We start from the raw sequence: 18103 nt of genomic DNA, 5'->3' as shown, positions 1-18103 counted from the left end.
GGTCTGAGAGCGTGAATACAGCCTCAGCTCCCAGATCACCCCAACACTGAGCACCTTCTTATTCCTAAATAACTTTGTCCATGCTGTTGCCTCTGCCTGGAATAGCCTTTACTATTCTTGTCTATCTTGGAAGTGAGCTCATGCCTCTAGACTTAACTCAAATGTTATTCACTCTACCAAGCCTTTTTCAACATCTCCCAACTCTGAAAGGTTGGTATGAAAAATGTGTGAGCCTACAGGGTCTCTGAATTATCAAGAAATACAATTAATTTGTTTATGTGGTGGCATTTTTTTATGTCCAGGGTCTTTGTTCCCTGATTTTTCACTGTGGTAGTTTGTCCCCTAATGCACGGCATGTTATGCTGCAGTAATCCCAAACACCAGACATTCAAACACCAATTGTACACATTTCATCGTAACTGTCTGCCACTTGTAATATTATTTATTTACTTTAAAGTATTTTTCTTAAATTTTTAAGAATTGGATACATATATTTTCAAAACTTTAAAGTGTCTATTTCAAAACAGCATCGCTTGCCCTAAGTAAAATGTATTCTTAAAACAAAAAACAGTACTGTTAAATTCTGCATAAAACTACTGCCTGTTAAGCCTTTGGGCTTAAGGTGTCTTTGTTTGTTTGGTTGGCTAATTGGTTTGCTGTTGTTCAAAAAGGAAGATAAGCAAGTGTTAGGCACGGAACCTAGGCTACTACCAAACTGAGAATTCCTTCTTGGTAAATTCAGGATAGAAAGATCATTAAAAATGGAACCACTTCCACACATATGTGATTCTTAGATGACATGTCTTTGACTATTAAAGTTTTAGCGCACATGTTGAATACTGATGTGGTAGAACATGCTGAACAGACAGGGAGGCTGGATTTAGGATCCATCCGTGAGCACCTACATTTGTTTTATTTTAAATAAGTCCCTTTTCTGTCTACCCTTGCTGCCCACTCCCTCACTTTTCTTATTTTTCTTTTTTCCTTTTTAGGAATTGGTTGTTTCACGCTCAGAGAGTTTCTTCTTTATGTTAAACATTTTACCTTTATCATCATCAATTTCCCAGACTCTCGTTCAATCAACACAGTATTTTGAGCCCATACCAGGAGTTAAACGAGGGGAATCCTCCTGTGAAGAATACATCTGTGACCTCACGAAGTTGATGATCTTTCTTTCTCCCCTTCGCACTTTCCCCCTCTTTAAAACATAGATTATTTTATTTTAAAAGGAATCATAAAACTAAAGATCAGTGCAATTTAAAATATATTTTAATCCAGAGCTTTTCAAAACGCCCACTCTCTCCAAAAGGCCATGTCAATGGTTAAGATTACTGTGGCAGTTTCCCCTCAGCCCACTAGAGGGCGTACACCTTTTCTTTTTTCTTTTTTTTTTTTTATTCCAAAAGAAAGCGCTTGGGTACAGCCCTTAAAATTCTATTCATTTTCTATTCAACTTGGGACAATTGTGGTGAATCCTCTGATTCTCTCACTCCACCAAGCCATCCTCGCCCCATGCAGTGAATCCTCGTCTGCCTTTACGAAGAATTGTTTTGCTGCCCCCAAACCACAGCAGTTTTGCTTCTGACTGCTTTCAGCATTTGCCCTTTTGACATTTTAGAAGAAATAAGATCCAAGTTTGATGTTGAAAAGAACACACTGATTTCTTTAGTGAGAGGATTTCTTCTCCCTGTTATGGTTTTCCCTAGCTGTGGGGGTAATGCTCCTGTAAGGGTTTAAAGCAACTCCTTTGAGCTACATAAGATCTTTCTGAGCAATAACAGCCCCTTCTGAGCAGATCTTTGGAGCTGACAGTAGTCCCCTTGTTCGGCAGCATGTTGTATTTTTGAGATCCGGCCTTTTCCTCTGAGTTTTACATTCTGAATTGACAAGCTCTTGATCTCAAACTTTGGAGAATACACTCCCAGACCAACCCTCCCCACAAACCATGATCCAGGACACACGTCCAATAGTTTCCCCAAGTTCTTTGCCTGGTGGGTGGCCCTAGAACCTTAGACCTCACCCTTTATTTGGTTCCAAAGTCCTCCTACCTCCAAATATCCATTCTGAGCTTTTTTTGGGAGTCAGCCAAAACATTAATAAAATAAATTGTAAATATGCCCTATTGCACATGGATATGAAATTACCTTTTGGATAAGCTCCTCTTCAGTAGGCATGGGGAAGGCTGGCAACATGGCTCGAGCAGTAAGAGTGGGGACTGGGCCTTGCTCACCCCTTTTCTGTGACTCTCACTCAGCCTGTGCTTTAAGGAGATGAACAACTTTATATTTTTAAAGGAAGGCATCAGAAATCTTCTGAGGCAGCAGCTTACTACAAATATGCTACTCAAGGAGTAAACTTTAGGGTAGAGCATGTATACCCACTAGGCATTATACACCCAAAAGGTGAAACTGTGAATCTGAATTTTCAGGAGTGTATGTTCTCATGTTGAGCACCTTTGTGCAGTTAGCTATTTTGTTGGCACACAATTCCCATATCTGCCAGGTTGTCCCAGGCAGGAGACTACACAGTCCTTCAGTCATTTTAGAATGAGCCCATATGTTCTCTCCAGTGAGACTCCATGACCTGAACTTGTCCTGGAGATTAGATTTACTACCACCTCAGACTCTCTAGTAATAGGTGCATTCATTTGCTCAGTCCTTAAAAAGTAATCATGTGGCATATTTATTGCCCTTTCATTTTCATGTTGACTCTGGAATTAGCAGAGAATATGGCCATTTCTCTAAGAAATTACTGCCCTGTTCTTTGGTTGGCTCATCCTACCCAGACATATAGACCATTCCCCACATTGAAATATGCAATAATCACTTCAGGAAATTGCTTTCCCTATTGGAAACTGGGAGCTCACATTGGAGTGTTTCCACAGCACAGCTGATGATAATTACGACTCACTGAAATTTCAGTTTTCTTTGTGACATAAAAACTGGGACATAAATTAAAACTCAATTATCCTTTAAGGGTAATTGGGGTTATGAAACCAAGACACTGTGAGTCAGTATGTTGATATCACAGGAGCGCAGAGTCTGATGGAATGGTATGTGCCCTGTCTCCTGAAGCAGCCTTTCACAGGCCATGGTTGCCCAGGGCACACCAGAGGGTATACCAGACCGGGTTCCAGCTTTGGAAAGATGCAGTGAGCCCCTAGGACATCCTGGGACAATTAAAATATGCTAAAGCTGCAATGGGAAAGTCCTGGCCTTCGCCTGGTGATGGAGCAAGGCACTCAGAGACAAGACTCCAGCCAGTACCTGACACTGTGCAGGTGGAATGGCAGTTCTTTCTACCTGGAAGATAGGTGAAGCTCTTTGGTTATACGATTTCATCATCAGAGTCTATGAGAGGAGGACAGACTTTGTTTTTCCCAAAGGGGGTGATCTGCAAAAGCTGCATAAAAAAAGAGACTTTGGGTACATCAAGTCATAAATTAAATGCATGAAGAGGATATCATTAAAGGAAGCCTTGAATTTTTCTTAAAGTACAGGAATTGCCCACGCACCTGGCCATCTCTTGATGATGCTTATTTGTATTCTCTTCTGGTCAAATCGTATCCACTAAAACTTCCCAACCTTGTACCCAAAGCCTCTCATGATTCATCCTTCTCCCCATTCTGGATTTTCAACCGGGTTTCACTTCCCTGTCTTTCCAGAGAATCTGTTCCTCCCCCACCATGTGCACTGTTCATATTTTTAAAAGAGAAGATACCCACCACATGACAGTGACGATTTCCTCTTTGTCCCTGCCACTCAGCTGAGAGCCCTATCGTGCCATGACCATGGTGCATGTAGTTGGGCACATAGTAGGCACTCACTATATGAGGCTGACTTTGTGCACCATTCAGACGGCATTAAATTCTAATAATTTCTAACTTTTCTTCCTGGAAGGTGAACCTTGCTGCGAATTTTTAGCTACACAGAAGAATGATCAAACTGAACCCCCTTCTGAAACCAGCCAGGTTTGCCATTGCGGGCACTGACGCCTGCAATCAACTTTCTATCCACAGGACAACATAAAGTTCCAGACTATGGCTTCCAGCAGACCTCTGTTTTCAGTGGACGCATCAGTATCATCGTGGCCCCTGACAGTCATGAGAGGGGAATGCAGGGTCCAGGTTATTCCCACCGTCCCTGGGCAGCCATGCCTGGCTAGACATGCAGGGAAACTGGTATGTCTTATCTGGACTTTTGCAACCTTGTTACATAATCCACTTTCTTATCTACAACCTCACAAAACCAAAGAGAAATCGGTACAAACTATATTGACGAGCAATCAGAACTTGATTCTCAATGGCAAAGGCAAGGATTCATTATAAATAGCAAAACAGCTGGCTTGGGCCATGTTGCCAGCCACTCATCCAGTGGAGGGATTTGAATGACATCATAACCCTTGAGAGGGCATTGCTAGCCAGCTGGTGTTATTTAGAACACACAAACACCGGAGAAAGAAAACACACACACACACACACACACACACACACACACACACACACACACACATACACAGAGAGAGAGACACACACACACAGTTGCAAGTTATGCAGAAAAATATGAACAATGGGAAAATAGCTTGTCCTTTCCCCTGGCGGGGGTGTGGGGGGGGGGTGATAGGCAGCCTAGTAGAAGAAGGAAAAAAAAGATTTTATTTTTTCAGTTGGCTTTACAGTTCAGCAAAGTCTTTGCCCTGTCTCGGGCAAAAAGCATGAACCGGTGTCTTCCTAAAGGGAGCCAATTGCAACGCTGCCTGCCCCTTTTCTAGGTTCTGGGAAATGAGATCATTTTTCTGGCTTGGCAAGTAGGACAAGGGGTCACCCCAGTGCTGTCTTCCAACCAAGTCTACCTTAGTCACTTCAGGGTTAAAATCGTAGGTTTGCTTGGGGTGTCTTTGCTTCACTCTTTTATTTTGCATTTGCTAGAATGTGAAATTGCTTGCCCACCCGCCACATACCCTCCTTTAATACTGGTAAGGTGTATTAACAGATGTGTGTCTTCATGCCCAGGAGAAAGTTAATCAGAGAACAGATCCTCATCTCCTATAGTAGCATCAATATTTTTAATATCTGCTCACCCTGTCACTAACACACCTTCTTTTAAGAGAAAAAAAATGCTTCTGTGCTCTAGTTTTAAAATGCAAAGGTATGATGTTATTTGTCACCATGCCCAAAAAAGTCCTTACTCGATAACTTTGCCAGAAGAGGGAGAGAGAGAGAAGGCAAATGTTCCCCCAGCTGTTTCCTGTCTACAGTGTCTGTGTTTTGTAGATAAATGTGAGGATTTTCTCTAAATCCCTCTTCTGTTTGCTAAACCTCACTGTCACTGCTAAATTCAGAGCAGATAGAGCCTGCGCAATGGAATAAAGTCCTCAAAATTGAAATGTGACATTGCGCTCAACATCTCCCATCTCTCTGGATTTCTTCTTGCCTCATTATTCCTGCTAACCAATTCATTTCCAGACTTTGCACTTCACAAGCAATGGGAAAAGTCAGCAGTCTTCCAACCCAATTATTTAAGTGCTGCTTTTGTGATTCCTTGAAGGTAAATATTTCTTACTCTTTGAAATCATTGGGGGATTTGCTTTTATTTGTGTACTGCTTGCTTCTTCCTAGAAATGTTATTCACTTTAGAATTTTCATTGTTTCGGAACTGGGAGTTATTTATAAATTGCTGAATGTGCAATTCTGTGGGATTTGAAAAGATAGCTCCAGGAGATAGATGCCTTTACACAGAGATATGTATGAGTAGAAACGATTGCAAGGTACTTATGCTAAATCCTCCACTTCGCCGGGGTTCGGTGGTGTCTTTAGAGAAGAATCCTTTAAATTCTGCCTATGGTTAAGGGCTATCGAGAGTGAATATGAACTTGGGAATTTTTTTTTTGCAGGTGCAGATGTTTAATTTTAAGAAATTGTTCTTATGTATGTATGAGAGAGAGAGTGTGTGTGTGTGTGTGTGTGTGTGTGTGTGCAACTTGTCAGGATTTTTATTATAAGGCATGCCACATACAGAGAATTACATTTTAGATGATATTAAATCTTTTAAATATGATCTTTGGAGCTAAGGTCCCGGAACTCTCTGCACTTCTGCCCAGAAAGTCCAAGTTAGAGAGGAGTTTAATTTGCTCTTGAAAAAGAACTTGACAACTCTTGCTGAACTTGCATATTCATATAATTTAAACAAATGCATACTGTATATGGGAAGCAGAAACTTTCTAGTAACTGTTTGTCCAAGTTTTCTGGTTTAAAGAGGACTTTCTCGGGCGAAGTTTGGGCTTGGGGGGTTGTGTTGTAAAACTCGGACTTTACACTCGGTGCTGCAAAGTCTCTTTAGGTCAATTTGGGTGCCACCGTCCGTGCCGCGACTTCTCCTTTCCAATCACTGGCCCCAGTTCAAATTTCCATTCTCAGCAAAATTATATCCTTCAAGGCATGTGTTTTTCCAATTTGCCAGCACTTTTAAGCTGCTGTCACTGGTTCCCGATGAAATTGCCTGAGGTCTCAATTCATAAAATGTCCCTGCTCCTGGGTACTGCATTCATTTGCTGCTTTCAAATCCTCCGCTGCGGGGACTTTTCTGAGTAAGTGGCTTAGGAGTTAAGGATCCATCCTTGTCCGGGCACCTGATTCTGCTGCCCTTGAGATGCCAAGACACAGGCTGGCTACTTTGCTTTTAAAAGAAATCAAGTCAACATACATATATGCTATGTGGTCTGACAGGTGGGGGATTTGTCTCCCTACAAGAGGCCGTTGAGTGTTATGTCTGCCTTAATTACAAGTTTGGAAAACTGTCTCCAAATGAACTTTCCATGCTGTGTATGAACTTTTCAAAAGCAGAGCTAGCAATAAGTTGTTCCTTTTTCCTGCATTTGGGGCAGGAAGTGGTTTGAGGGAGGTGAGTGGTCTTTCAGATGTCATTCAGGGAGTAAAGATGTCCTGTCTGGAAGCAGAACTCACAAGGTGATGGATTGTACTCTGAGTCTCAAGACATTTTCCAAGTGTTTGAGTCAGAGGGGAGATGGTAAGGGAGAGGGCTGGAGCTGGGTCACTGTCTGGGGTACAATGGAAATTGGTATCTTGATTGAAGGGAAAAGATTGACTCAAATCCAAGCTGTATAATTTGTTCATTGTTTGAATGGACAAAAGGCAGTTTACCCAGACTCATAGCATACCTGCTTGGGTGTCCAAATGTAACTAGATGCTTTCACAAACCCCACCCACAAAGCAGCACATGTTTTTAAGTCCTCAGTTTTCTATTCACATCAGCCTCATAATACTCACCCTGACCTGCTGTAAAAGATCTGGAACAAACAAAAATGGTTACACCTACAGTGAGTATTTTCTTATGACTATTGCCCTCAAATTCTGCTAGGCATTTTCATTGTAGCCCAGACATCTGGAATCAATTGATATTCCATTGATTTAAGATAAAAAGAAAAGTCTTTTAAATTTTGGATTTGTGGGGGATTTTTGAGAAAGAGTGTTCTGATATTTTTTCTTCCTCTTTTTTCTCTTCTCTTTCTGGTTTTTCCTTTCTTTCTATCATATTTTTCCTTTCTCTCTCTTCATTTATTTTGTGTTTGGCAAAACAAAAGGCCAAGGGAATGATGAACATATGGGGCCACTTGTTTCAAACTTTTAACTCCTAAACAAGTTCATTATTGTTTTCTGTTTGGGGGCACATAATGTGATAAATTCTTTGGTTCTTCGTGGGTGTACTGAACTGTTTTGTGAACTAAAGGAACATGCATTAAAGGTTCTATCTTGTCCTAGAACTGTAAGTGCTGACATTTATCTGACAATATAATTAAGCAAAAGAGAAAAGGCTGTAAAAAAAATCTTAAATTCTTAAATGCTAGAGATTTATATGTATTGCTGGGCTTAAATGTGTTATACCAGAAATAACTATTTAAAATATAGTTTTGACATCTACTGATGTTATCAGTGCACTAAGGCTGTAAGTTGAGTACCTTTTCCCCTGGATTACATGACAACTGAAGAACTCAAAGGCATCTATAATTGCAAGTGCTTGGCTTTGAGCATTACTATGGAGAAATAAGGTTGATAGCATAAGGATACATCCTAGAACTGACCCATTGCCAGAGTGTGGGTATATTCTGTAAGATCAATTACAAGTAGCTCTTTTGAAAGGGCAATGAAGTACAGTTGAGTTGGTTTTGTTGAGGTTTCCACTGGAAATATTGAAGGGGAAAAGCCCCACTAATTATTTTATAACTAAGGAAAATGAGGATTGGTTGATGATTTGTTTCTAGCAGTCTCAGTGGTTTGGGCTTCATGTGTGTGGAGGGTTTCCATAAGATTCCAGTAGAGTCCTATTGAGAAAATGGAAGAAATGTTCAATTGTGCTTTTACCTCCTCTTCTATTTTATGCCTATTACTTATGATGATTTGCAAATAGACGGTGTTTTTTGTAGTCAACTGTTTAACAAGAGTCCAAGGTTCTCCCCACCCCCAATTTCTGAGCTGAAGGTCTGGCTACCAACATGGAAATCTTAATTAAAAGGATGGGGCACACTTTGCCACTGATGTAGAAGCATTAAGTGGAGAGTGCATGGAGAGCAAGGAGCATGGCAGAAAATTGATGACTTGAGTCTGTTTCTCCAAAAGTGATGGGGTTGAATGGACCTGCCACTACTAGGAGGTTCCAAAGAGGCTCTTTTTATCCTAATAGCTTCCAGTCTAACTTTAATAGGGTCCTTCACTTAACCTATTCTGATGACTCTTCCAATGCTGTTGAAAGTAGATGCATCTAAGAACAGGGAAGCTGCTCGCTTTGGGAGCCTTCCTGGAAGAAACCACAGCTTTGTGCCACAAGTAGCAATATGGAAACACTTAATGATCACCTTAGCCTTGTTTCTTCGACTGAGAGTGAGGATAGAGCTGTGAGCCACAGGAATTCTGCCTCTGGCAGGGCTGCCACTTGGCTGTCTGTCACTGCGAAGTGAAGCCAACCAGGGTCCCTCAGTATATTTTGCTATAAAATTTATTCAGTGTCACATAAGTCCCTCCAAGAGGTGAAGTCAGAATTCCTGGGACTTAAAAAAAAAAAAAGCTTTTGTAGGTTTTGAGCCTGGTGCCCTATTCATGGAAAGCATTCTCTACACACGTGTTGATGTGATATTCAGCTTGACACAAAGGGCTTTAGAATGCAGAAAGAATAGGGTCTACTTAGCAAGAGCCAATTTCATTCCTGAATCCTCACATTGTTTCTTGTTTCTGTTTTTCATATTCCCACTTGTGGTTGTGTTAACTTCCGTAGGTAAGATATCCCCCAGGTAAGAAATCTCTCTCTCTCTCTCTCTCTCTCTCTCTCAAAAAAAAAACACAACTCTATAATGATATATAGTATTTTTATAAGCCACAGTAAGTTCTTTTTAATCAGTAGCTAGGGAAGGATGTTCTGGTTAATTTAATATTCTGGTCAATAATGAATGCATATGCTATCTGTGGATGGCCTGTCTTTAGAGAATGTAAATTAATAAAACATATTTGGCACCAAATCTGGACTGAGCACAATTTAACTTTTGATAATTCAAAAGATTTAGGAACCCATAAAGAAGGGGTCCATGGAGGACTTCTCCAAGGTTTCCTAGTAGCAAGGGGATTACACACAGGTCATTTGGTGTCCAGATGTGCTCAGCTCAGGCCACCTCGTGGTCTCTCGTGCACGCTGTTGCCCTTCTGTGCAGGGTGGTTCTGATTCATGACAGTGATGGAATGTGTGTGGGGGGGTCAGTGCACCTGTGACCCACCCCGAATCCTCTTGCAAGATCCCAGGAGGAAACATGACCCTCCTTCTGTTTCCTCGGCAGGTAAAGGTGCACATCATGTCATCCTCCCATCTCTTCTACCTGGCCCTGTGCTTGCTCACCTTCACCAACTCCGTCACAGCTGGACCGGAGACACTCTGCGGGGCTGAGCTGGTGGACGCTCTTCAGTTCGTGTGTGGAGACAGGGGCTTTTATTTCAGTAAGTAGCCCTCCCTCTCACAGCTCTGTGGATTTACAACCACAGAGAGTGTGTGAAGAACTGAATGACTGCCCGTGGCTGGCAGCCACCCTCAGCCTGCGATTCCTCACCTTAAAGTAAGCCTAGTGTTTCAGTGGGGCTGTGGCAGGTTTTGTAGATTTCAAATGGAATTTTCCTCCTTAGCAGTTTGTCTTTTAACTATTTCCTGATGGGCACTCAGGCAACTCTTATGCTTTTTCCTCACCATTCCTATTCCCTTCAGTGAAGGGAGGGGACAGAATGACCCTCAGGGATTGAGGTTTTTGTTCTCTAAACCTTTGTGTGCACATATAAGCATATGGAAACATGTAGGCCTGTTTGAAGTGCCAAGTAATTTGGAATAAAATAATAAGGTGGACTTGGAAAAAAATTAAGAGGGCACATCCCATGTCTCCATGCTACATGAAATCACCAGGAACAGACAGAAGTTGAACTTCCCTGAAAGGCATGTTTGCAAATACACAGGCTCTTTTCAATGCAAACAGAAATGCCAGGTTCATTTGCCCTCTACACAAATTGACCTTGAGTTTTTGTTTATTGCCTTCCTTTGGCACAGCCTTTTTCTGAGGCTCTCCAGTGATATCACCATCTGGAAAGGGGTTTCTGACAAGTGTGGGGTTACTTATTCCACACGGAGGTCTCAGGTGATTAAAAAGTCGACAGTCAATAAAAAGTAGACGGCCAAGTCAACGCTTACAAATAACAAACAAAAGTCGGTGCTGCCTGAGGGAACTCATCACTTAAAGAATCTATGCCAGAAGCTTGTACATTACAGTACAGTGAAATCTAATGCCAGATGTTCATTCTGTATAATTTTTTTTTTTTTTTTTGGAATTTTGGAGAGTTCCAGAAAACTGACGCTCAGGTCCTCGGTGAGCATGAATCATTCTTAGAGCTTCATATCGCTCAAGTGTAGACAGCTTACCTCAGTCACCCACTAAGTTTTGAATAGCTCCCGGGTTGACTCACACATTTCAAGTCTTTCTCATCTTCTTGCCAGGGAAGGTGGTGGGTGTGGGGAAGGGGCGTAAGAGGGGCGCTGGGACAGGGATCCATGTATAGGTTTCTGGGGTGGGTGGGTGGAAGGATGGGAAGGAAGAGGCTGAAAGGAGGACTGATGATCTGTACACATTGTGGATTTGGCAACAAATAGAATTTAAACAACTAGTGACAGAGAATGAGATGTGCTTTCTACTATTTGAATGGGCAAAATCCCACTCTGTTTCCAGCCAATACTTTAATTGAGCTAATTCATCTATTTCTCTGGCAATAACGTGATTCTGTCCAGCTCTTGGTTGCAGTGCAGATGAATGAGTTCACCAGGTGGGTTCTTATCAAGCAGCAGACTTGTTTTACAAAAGGCAAATGTGTCTCATCAACTTCCCTCAGCAAAGGGTTGTCATTAATCTTTACGGTGCTGCTACTGGTCCACATTAAAAATGAATAAGTAGTCCTCACTTATTATGCCCAAGAGGATTTCTCTTGCCTTGATAATCCATTTGTGTAGTTTCCTTTGATGCAGTTCACCAGGTGATTACCAAGCCCACAAGTGTTTTCTGTTATGTGCCAGGTTGAAGTGTCCTGTTCAACGTGATATGCTCCAGGATTTCCATGCACAGTGCATGGAAACTGGATCCTCCAATGACGATGATGGTAAAATGAGAATGGAAAGAATGATTTCATCCCAAGTAACCCCATGGTACATATATATGTTCACACTGACACTTAAGAGTATTGGACAACTATGATGGAAACCAACTTCAAGGCACTGAAAGGATTCTTTTATTATTACTACAATAATCCAATTTAAGCAAATGCTTTGAAATTGAAAAGGGCACATTAATCTATGGCAACTCTTGATGTTTAGAGTATGACTTTGAAAAGGAAGGTGTTTTATAAATTGTGTATTATTATCGTCAGCATTGTCATTAAGAGTCTATGTTTCATAAGTTCTGTTTTATACAATTCTGTGGCTTATGTAAATCCTTTCCCTGATGTCGACCCTCATGCACAAAAGTATTCTTATTAACTTTCTACTCAACTGGGTAATCCTGTTTGCCCAAGAGAAGTTAGCCCATTTAAATCTTTTAACTCAAAACATTGATGGAACATCTGCTCTGTGTAAGACCCTATACCAGTCATCAATGAGACCTAGAAACAAATGAGAGAGATTGACTTTGCCTTCAAAGAATTCACAGTCTAGTCACTAGTTGGGAGGTTAAAAAATGCACATAAGTATTATCAAGTGTCATAAGAGAAAAATAACAGTGGGAGATTAGACTAGAATCATTTATACTTTTCCTGAATATGTTGTTCCATTTTTGAAATCACCTAACCAGGATTTACCCTCTCAATGGGCTCCTTGATGTGAAATGCTATATTTATTTACCATTAAATCCCAGTACCTCACTCAATGCCTGGCTACTATAGTAGTGGCTCATATTTGTTGAACTGACAGGATTGAATTGAGTTGAATTGAATCCAGTTGAATAAAATGGAATTACTTGTTTGAGATCTTAGTCTTCAACACCATCAAGAATTAGGTTTATCAAGTACTTTGGACAATTCTCACCTCATATTTATGCAGCTATTTGATAAAACTATTACTTTTTAAAAAAATGAATGCAATATATATTAACAAACTTATGGCTGCATTCTAGTTATCCCCCAAGCTACAATGATGGTCTATTTTGTGTCTGAGCCAATTATTCTTACAGACATTAACTGTTGTCAACAAATTTTATTTAGTTTCCTGTTTGTCCCCTGAGATTTACTGTGTGTGGAGAAGTCAGCTCTAAGCATTTACAGTCTTTGAAATCTTATTAGAACAAAGCAGTCTTTTCCACCTCCGTCCCATGTAAATTGACTCTTACTATTTTTTTTACCCTTATTTTCAAAGTTTTATTGTGGCTGCACCTTGTACCTTAAGCTGCTTGAAGACCCATTTTGAAAGTATAAAATTTTTTTATAGTAGTGGAAGGCAGTTTTTTATCTTAGTTTGAAATTCAAACATCTGAAAGAAAGCTGCCTCCATATCTATCTTTTTTTGTTGGGCCAGAATGTTTAACAAGGAAAGATTTTTTTAACCTTATTAGAAACACAACTGAATAAAATTTTCTGTCATGCTAATTTTGTATAGATTGACCCAGTGTTGTGAATGAGCTCATATTTCTCTACAAGCCCCAGTCCCACTAGATCACTGTGGAAAACAACTATCTAGATTATCTTTTTTGTAAGCATCTTCCCAGCTAAATGAAACACTTCCTCTATAATTAATGCAGCTTCCCCAGACATTTTCTGAAATGAAAGTTCCAATGAGGAGCTAATTACTGATTCTTCCCTATGCATCAGAGTAAGAGAGCGTATCAGCCAGTCTTGTGTGCTCATAGTCCTATGAGAAAAATGGTGGCTTAATAGAGGTGGCACATTGAAAAACAGCTAGCTGTTATCTTACCAGATTGATGGAGCTTTCACAGAGGGTGGTTTGTTATAACCTCATTTTGTGTGGAATTGCAAGAGGAAAAGAGCTTCCAGTGAAATAGGAAACATTAAGTTTACTATAGACATAATTTTTGAGAGCCATTAACCATTTTAACATGTTCTTCAAGACCTTTGGAATTTCTCTCCTTGGAGAGAATTAAAAAATATTGATGGACAACCAACCATCTTGGATGGTTTCAATTACCAGCAGCTAAAAGAAAGTGAGTTTCTGGGGTCCTTTTTAGTTTTAGTAGTCTATAAACAATCCCTTAAATAAATTGTATATGCTTTACCTCGGCAGTCTGGAAAAAAACAGAGAAGTAAATCAATTAGAAAAGAAAGTTGGTTACCCTTTCAGATCTTCCAGATTTATAGCTTTTATAAAATGTACTTCCAATGCATAGTTATTAAGAACAGATCTGAATAAACAAATGGCATTCTTTGTGTGTTAAAACATACTGTTTATATAGAGTTCACGTGAAACTTTGCCATGAATTTCATTGTTATTGATTGAAACAACCTTCCTTCATCTAGGTTATTATTATTAACTCAAGTTTCTTTCATTTGAAATATTGTGCTCAGAAAACTGTTTCCAGACCTGTCACTCATTAGTTGTAAGACTTTGGCAAACACTTAAACTTCTTGGGTTGAAATGTCCTTGTCTATAAAACAAGGAGATTTTGTTAAAGTAAATGACCTCTTCCAACTTTAACAGACTCATAGTCTAGGTTGTAATTAACAAAGACTTGGCACTACTCAAGAAAGGTGGGCCTTGGGTTTAAGTAGTGACCAAAGAATCTTTCATCTCCTTTATCTTCTTTAGATTCTGTCTGTTCCCTAAGAGAATATTACGCCCACTTAAAGAAAGAAGAACCACATTCTTTTTTGTTTGTTTGTTTAAGTTGGTCTTCAACCCCTCAGAGAATATACACAGCTCATCTGGTCAAAGGAGCACATACCTCATGAAAGTAGATTGCCATTTTCCTTTGCTGGGAAAGACCAACGGACAGGTCTCATCTACATTTTTCTCACTCTTTTGGATATGATGGGGACAAGTGAGGTCAGATTTTAGCTGCCCTTTATTAAATTAGAAGGAGAAAATAAGAATCTGTAGCCTTCTAAACCTTGACCAAAAGTTTTCCCCCAGCCTATTGATGCTGCCTTCCAATTAAAGCAGAGATGGTCCAATTTGGGTCATTCAAAGATATAGTCACCCAATTTACTTAGCATTGCTTGAGTAGGGCTGGATTTATGCTGCGCCTTGGCATTTTTTTGGCTTGGTACCTCGCAGACCACCAGCCATCCATTTGTATGACAGCTGGTCAAAGTTAGTCCAGTCATTGGCTATAAAAAAAACTCTTCTCTTTGAAACTGATTGGCATATGTAGGGTTTGATCTTAATTCCCTGACCTCATCATTAGTGCCACAAAGCTAATAAGCCACAGATATTCTTAAAGAAAAACAATGTTTTTTATATTGACCCTAAGTAGTTGCTACTACTCTTTAAATATGTCTAGTGACATATTTAAGGGCCAAGGAACCACTATGAAAGTGATGGTTTCAATGCAAAATTAGAAAATAATTTCCATTTTTATGACATTTCAATGCTCTCAAGACCATCTCATCCCTGATGGAAAATTAAAAGAAGCAAAAGAGTGAAGGGTCCAACACCAAGAATATGGTCTCTATTGCCAAGAATCCAGGGTTTGAATACCACCTCTGTAGCTTACTTGGGGATGACCCTGAACAAATTACTTAACCTCTTTATTCCTCAACTTCCTCATCTGTAACATGGGACCTGCTTCATGGAACTGATGTAAGGGTTTAAAAAGTTAATACATTAGAACATATTAACTTAGAATTTTTCCTGGCACATGGTAAGCACCATACACATGATACTTATTTGTTCTGTTCTGGGATTAGTTGCAGAGTCTGTTGCAAAGGTTGAGGTATCTGAACAGCCAATTTATTATGCACTCATTTTCTCTCCTTAGGCGCAGCTTATATAACCCGTTATTAGCAGAAACAGTTATATAGTAGGGTCACTAACAAGAAAAATGTCTTATGCTTGACTAGTATAGTTACTTTTTCAAAATTCAGTAGTATCAGCTCTCTCAACTTATCTATACCTCAGTCTTGGAAGGCAAGCATTGTTGCTTCATTGGACAAAAGTGAAATGCGAGACACTGAGATTTTGTCATTTACCTTACTGGATGGATCCAGAACCAAAGCTAAGGTCTCTTGTCTCCAAAAAGCATGTTCATCTGGCCATTCATAATGTATAGAGGCCCAAAGTGTTGGAGCAAAGGGAAACGCTTCCAAAATCCCAGTCCTCTTTTGAGAAATAAGGAACAAGAACCCCTGGGTGACTAGTTGACTTTGAACACTTCTTTGAAAGGAGGCATGAGGGAGATATCCATGTAATTTCACCTTCTAGAAAATTTTAGGAAATAACATAGTTTCCTCAAGGTGCACAAGAAAAGTCTTCTTGATGAAAGGCTGCTGCTGTTCAAGAGCCTTCCTAGACTGGATTCTTGGACTCCACTCAGACTGAACACTATAGTTCACCTATAGGTACCAGATTATGCAATATGATCTGGGGGAGTCCCTCCTCAGGCCAACTTCAAGTTTTCCTCTTCCTCTGCCAGCAAACCTCAACTTTTCATTTTTTGCAATTATTAGTTCTTTTGGTTCTTCTCAAATACCTACTGGAGAAGAGCTAATTATTTGGACCAAGGACCTTTCTCAGGGTGCCATGAGAAAGGGGGTAAGGGAGAGGTGGTCACAAGGCACTATCATCTTGATAGTGTTCCAGGCAGAAAGAGACTTCCCCAACTTAACCATGAAATGAGTAGTGGGAGCAGCCAAGTTGGATACCTGTGCAGGTATCAAGCAACCAGTTGTTTGGGGACCACGGATATTGGAATGTCTTGTATCTTCAGTGGCTGATAGGTTAGACATTTTGGATCCAAAAGAGAGTTTGGGTGTTCTTCGAATTCTCTGGGTCTTTGTAGACCTTGTCCAGACATCATACACCATGCCAGCATTCCTCAAGGCCTCGGTGAAGAGCCGATCTCATCCCTCTAGCAGCCTTCTTTCTGATTTCACAGCCCATACAAAGAATCAGACACACTAAAAACAGGCACAAGATCTCCCAAGGAGATTTCTCATTGTTCTCAACAACAATGGACTACAAAGCCCTTGTTCTTTTATGCAGCCAGGCATCTTTAACAACCAGGGTGGCAAAAAATCGGTTTGCACTGAGCTGCTGCCCTGGCAAAATTCCATCCTACACCTCTGGGTGAGACATCAGCAGGCTCTGACATCATAAAGCATTACTTTTGGTTGCCTGGAAAGTTCAAATCCTCAGGCCTTATTAGCTGTCAGATGAAGGCGATGACAACCCAGCATTTTGTTTGTCTTTATCTATATTCGAGATCATGTTTAAAACATAGCAAAGAGCTGTTATTTGACATGCAATTCCTTAACTGCAGTAAGCTGTATGCCTATTTAATGCATTGTTTAGTCTCACATTGGCTAAAGCTACTTAAAGAAGCACTTGGCAAGCTCTGGCTTTTCATTCTTGGCATAGCTGCCCCTCTTACTTTTTCACTGAACCCTGAATACCGAGAAAAACCCTTCACTTACTTTGCATCTGGCATATTGCTTTATGTAATTGGCCAGAACTTTTGCACATGGCTCTCTGCATTTGTCCTAGGGTAATTGATGGCTTTGCAATATTTGATCAGCAGCCGCATGGACACGAAGAGAAATTGTGCAACCAGAGGAAGCCACACAGTCTTTTAAATGAAAACATTTTACGTTAAACATTCAGCCATTCTGCAGGGATAAGAGTTTATATGCCCCCCCAAAAAAGTGCATGGTGAAGACCCTGGAAGACACCCAAAAACCTGATCATTGATTAAGTATCCATCTCTGTACTATCTCCCTCATAAAACTAACTCATTGTTCAAAGGAAGTAACCTGGAAAACTGCTACAAGCCCTTGAAAAATAATCTAGTCAAACACCAAGAATGAAACACAGAGAGAAGTGACAGATCCAAGGTCGCACTGCTAACTAATGCAGAGGCAGAAGGAGATATTGTCAATTCTGTTTTCTGATTCCAATGCAGTGTTCTGCCTTTAGTAGCAATGAAGCCTGCCTATGTCAAAGTCACCTGATATGGCAAAATGATCAGGAGGGGCCTCCAATCAAGCTCATCCAAATGAATGTAGGTCTTGGTGGCTCTCTCATTCCAATAAACTCACCTGAGACTTTAGTTAACACTTTTGTTCTGTGCTGTAGAAATTCGTACAAACTGAAGTGACTCCCTACCTGTTACCTATACTGTGCTCAAAGCCCTCAGATGTGCTTCAGGCCTTCCAAGTCCACTTCAGGTCATAACTTGGAGTGTTATTATATCTTATACTACTCTGACTCTGGCCACTCTCTCCAATGTCAACTTGGGTAAAACTGCTTTGGAATGACTTAGCAAAGCTGTGCTCCCGGAAAATCTGAAACAATCTGACCAGTTGTTGGATCAGCTTTTTTTTTCTGGAGATTTCTCCGACAGCCTCAAGCCAAAAAAA

The 18103-nt window shown here is 40.4% G+C and overlaps 1 protein-coding gene across 5 annotated transcripts in view; it reads left to right on the top strand.

The window, feature by feature from the left end:
- The first annotated feature begins 5236 nt into the window (after positions 1–5236).
- Positions 5237–18103, top strand: part of IGF1 (insulin like growth factor 1) — a 68790-nt gene continuing 55923 nt past the window's right edge. For 2 of the 5 annotated variants that reach the window (XM_070410921.1, XM_070410918.1), the window contains exons 1-2: positions 5241–5546; positions 9838–9994. In XM_070410921.1, coding sequence (XP_070267022.1) covers positions 5484–5546; positions 9838–9994 — 220 coding nt within the window. In that variant the 5' untranslated portion in view covers positions 5241–5483. Of the gene's footprint in view, positions 5547–7259; positions 7336–9837; positions 9995–18103 lie in introns of those variants that run through there. The other 3 variants (XM_070410922.1, XM_070410919.1, XM_070410920.1) reach the window with 2 other exon arrangements.

Source organism: Myotis yumanensis, unplaced genomic scaffold, assembly GCF_028538775.1.
Source record: "Myotis yumanensis isolate MYYU_CA2020_CCGP unplaced genomic scaffold, mMyoYum1.0.hap1 SCAF_3, whole genome shotgun sequence".
Taxonomy (NCBI): Eukaryota; Metazoa; Chordata; class Mammalia; order Chiroptera; family Vespertilionidae; genus Myotis; species Myotis yumanensis.
The sequence above is the reverse complement of the archived record's forward strand: the minus strand, read 5'-3'. Positions and strand labels throughout refer to the sequence as shown.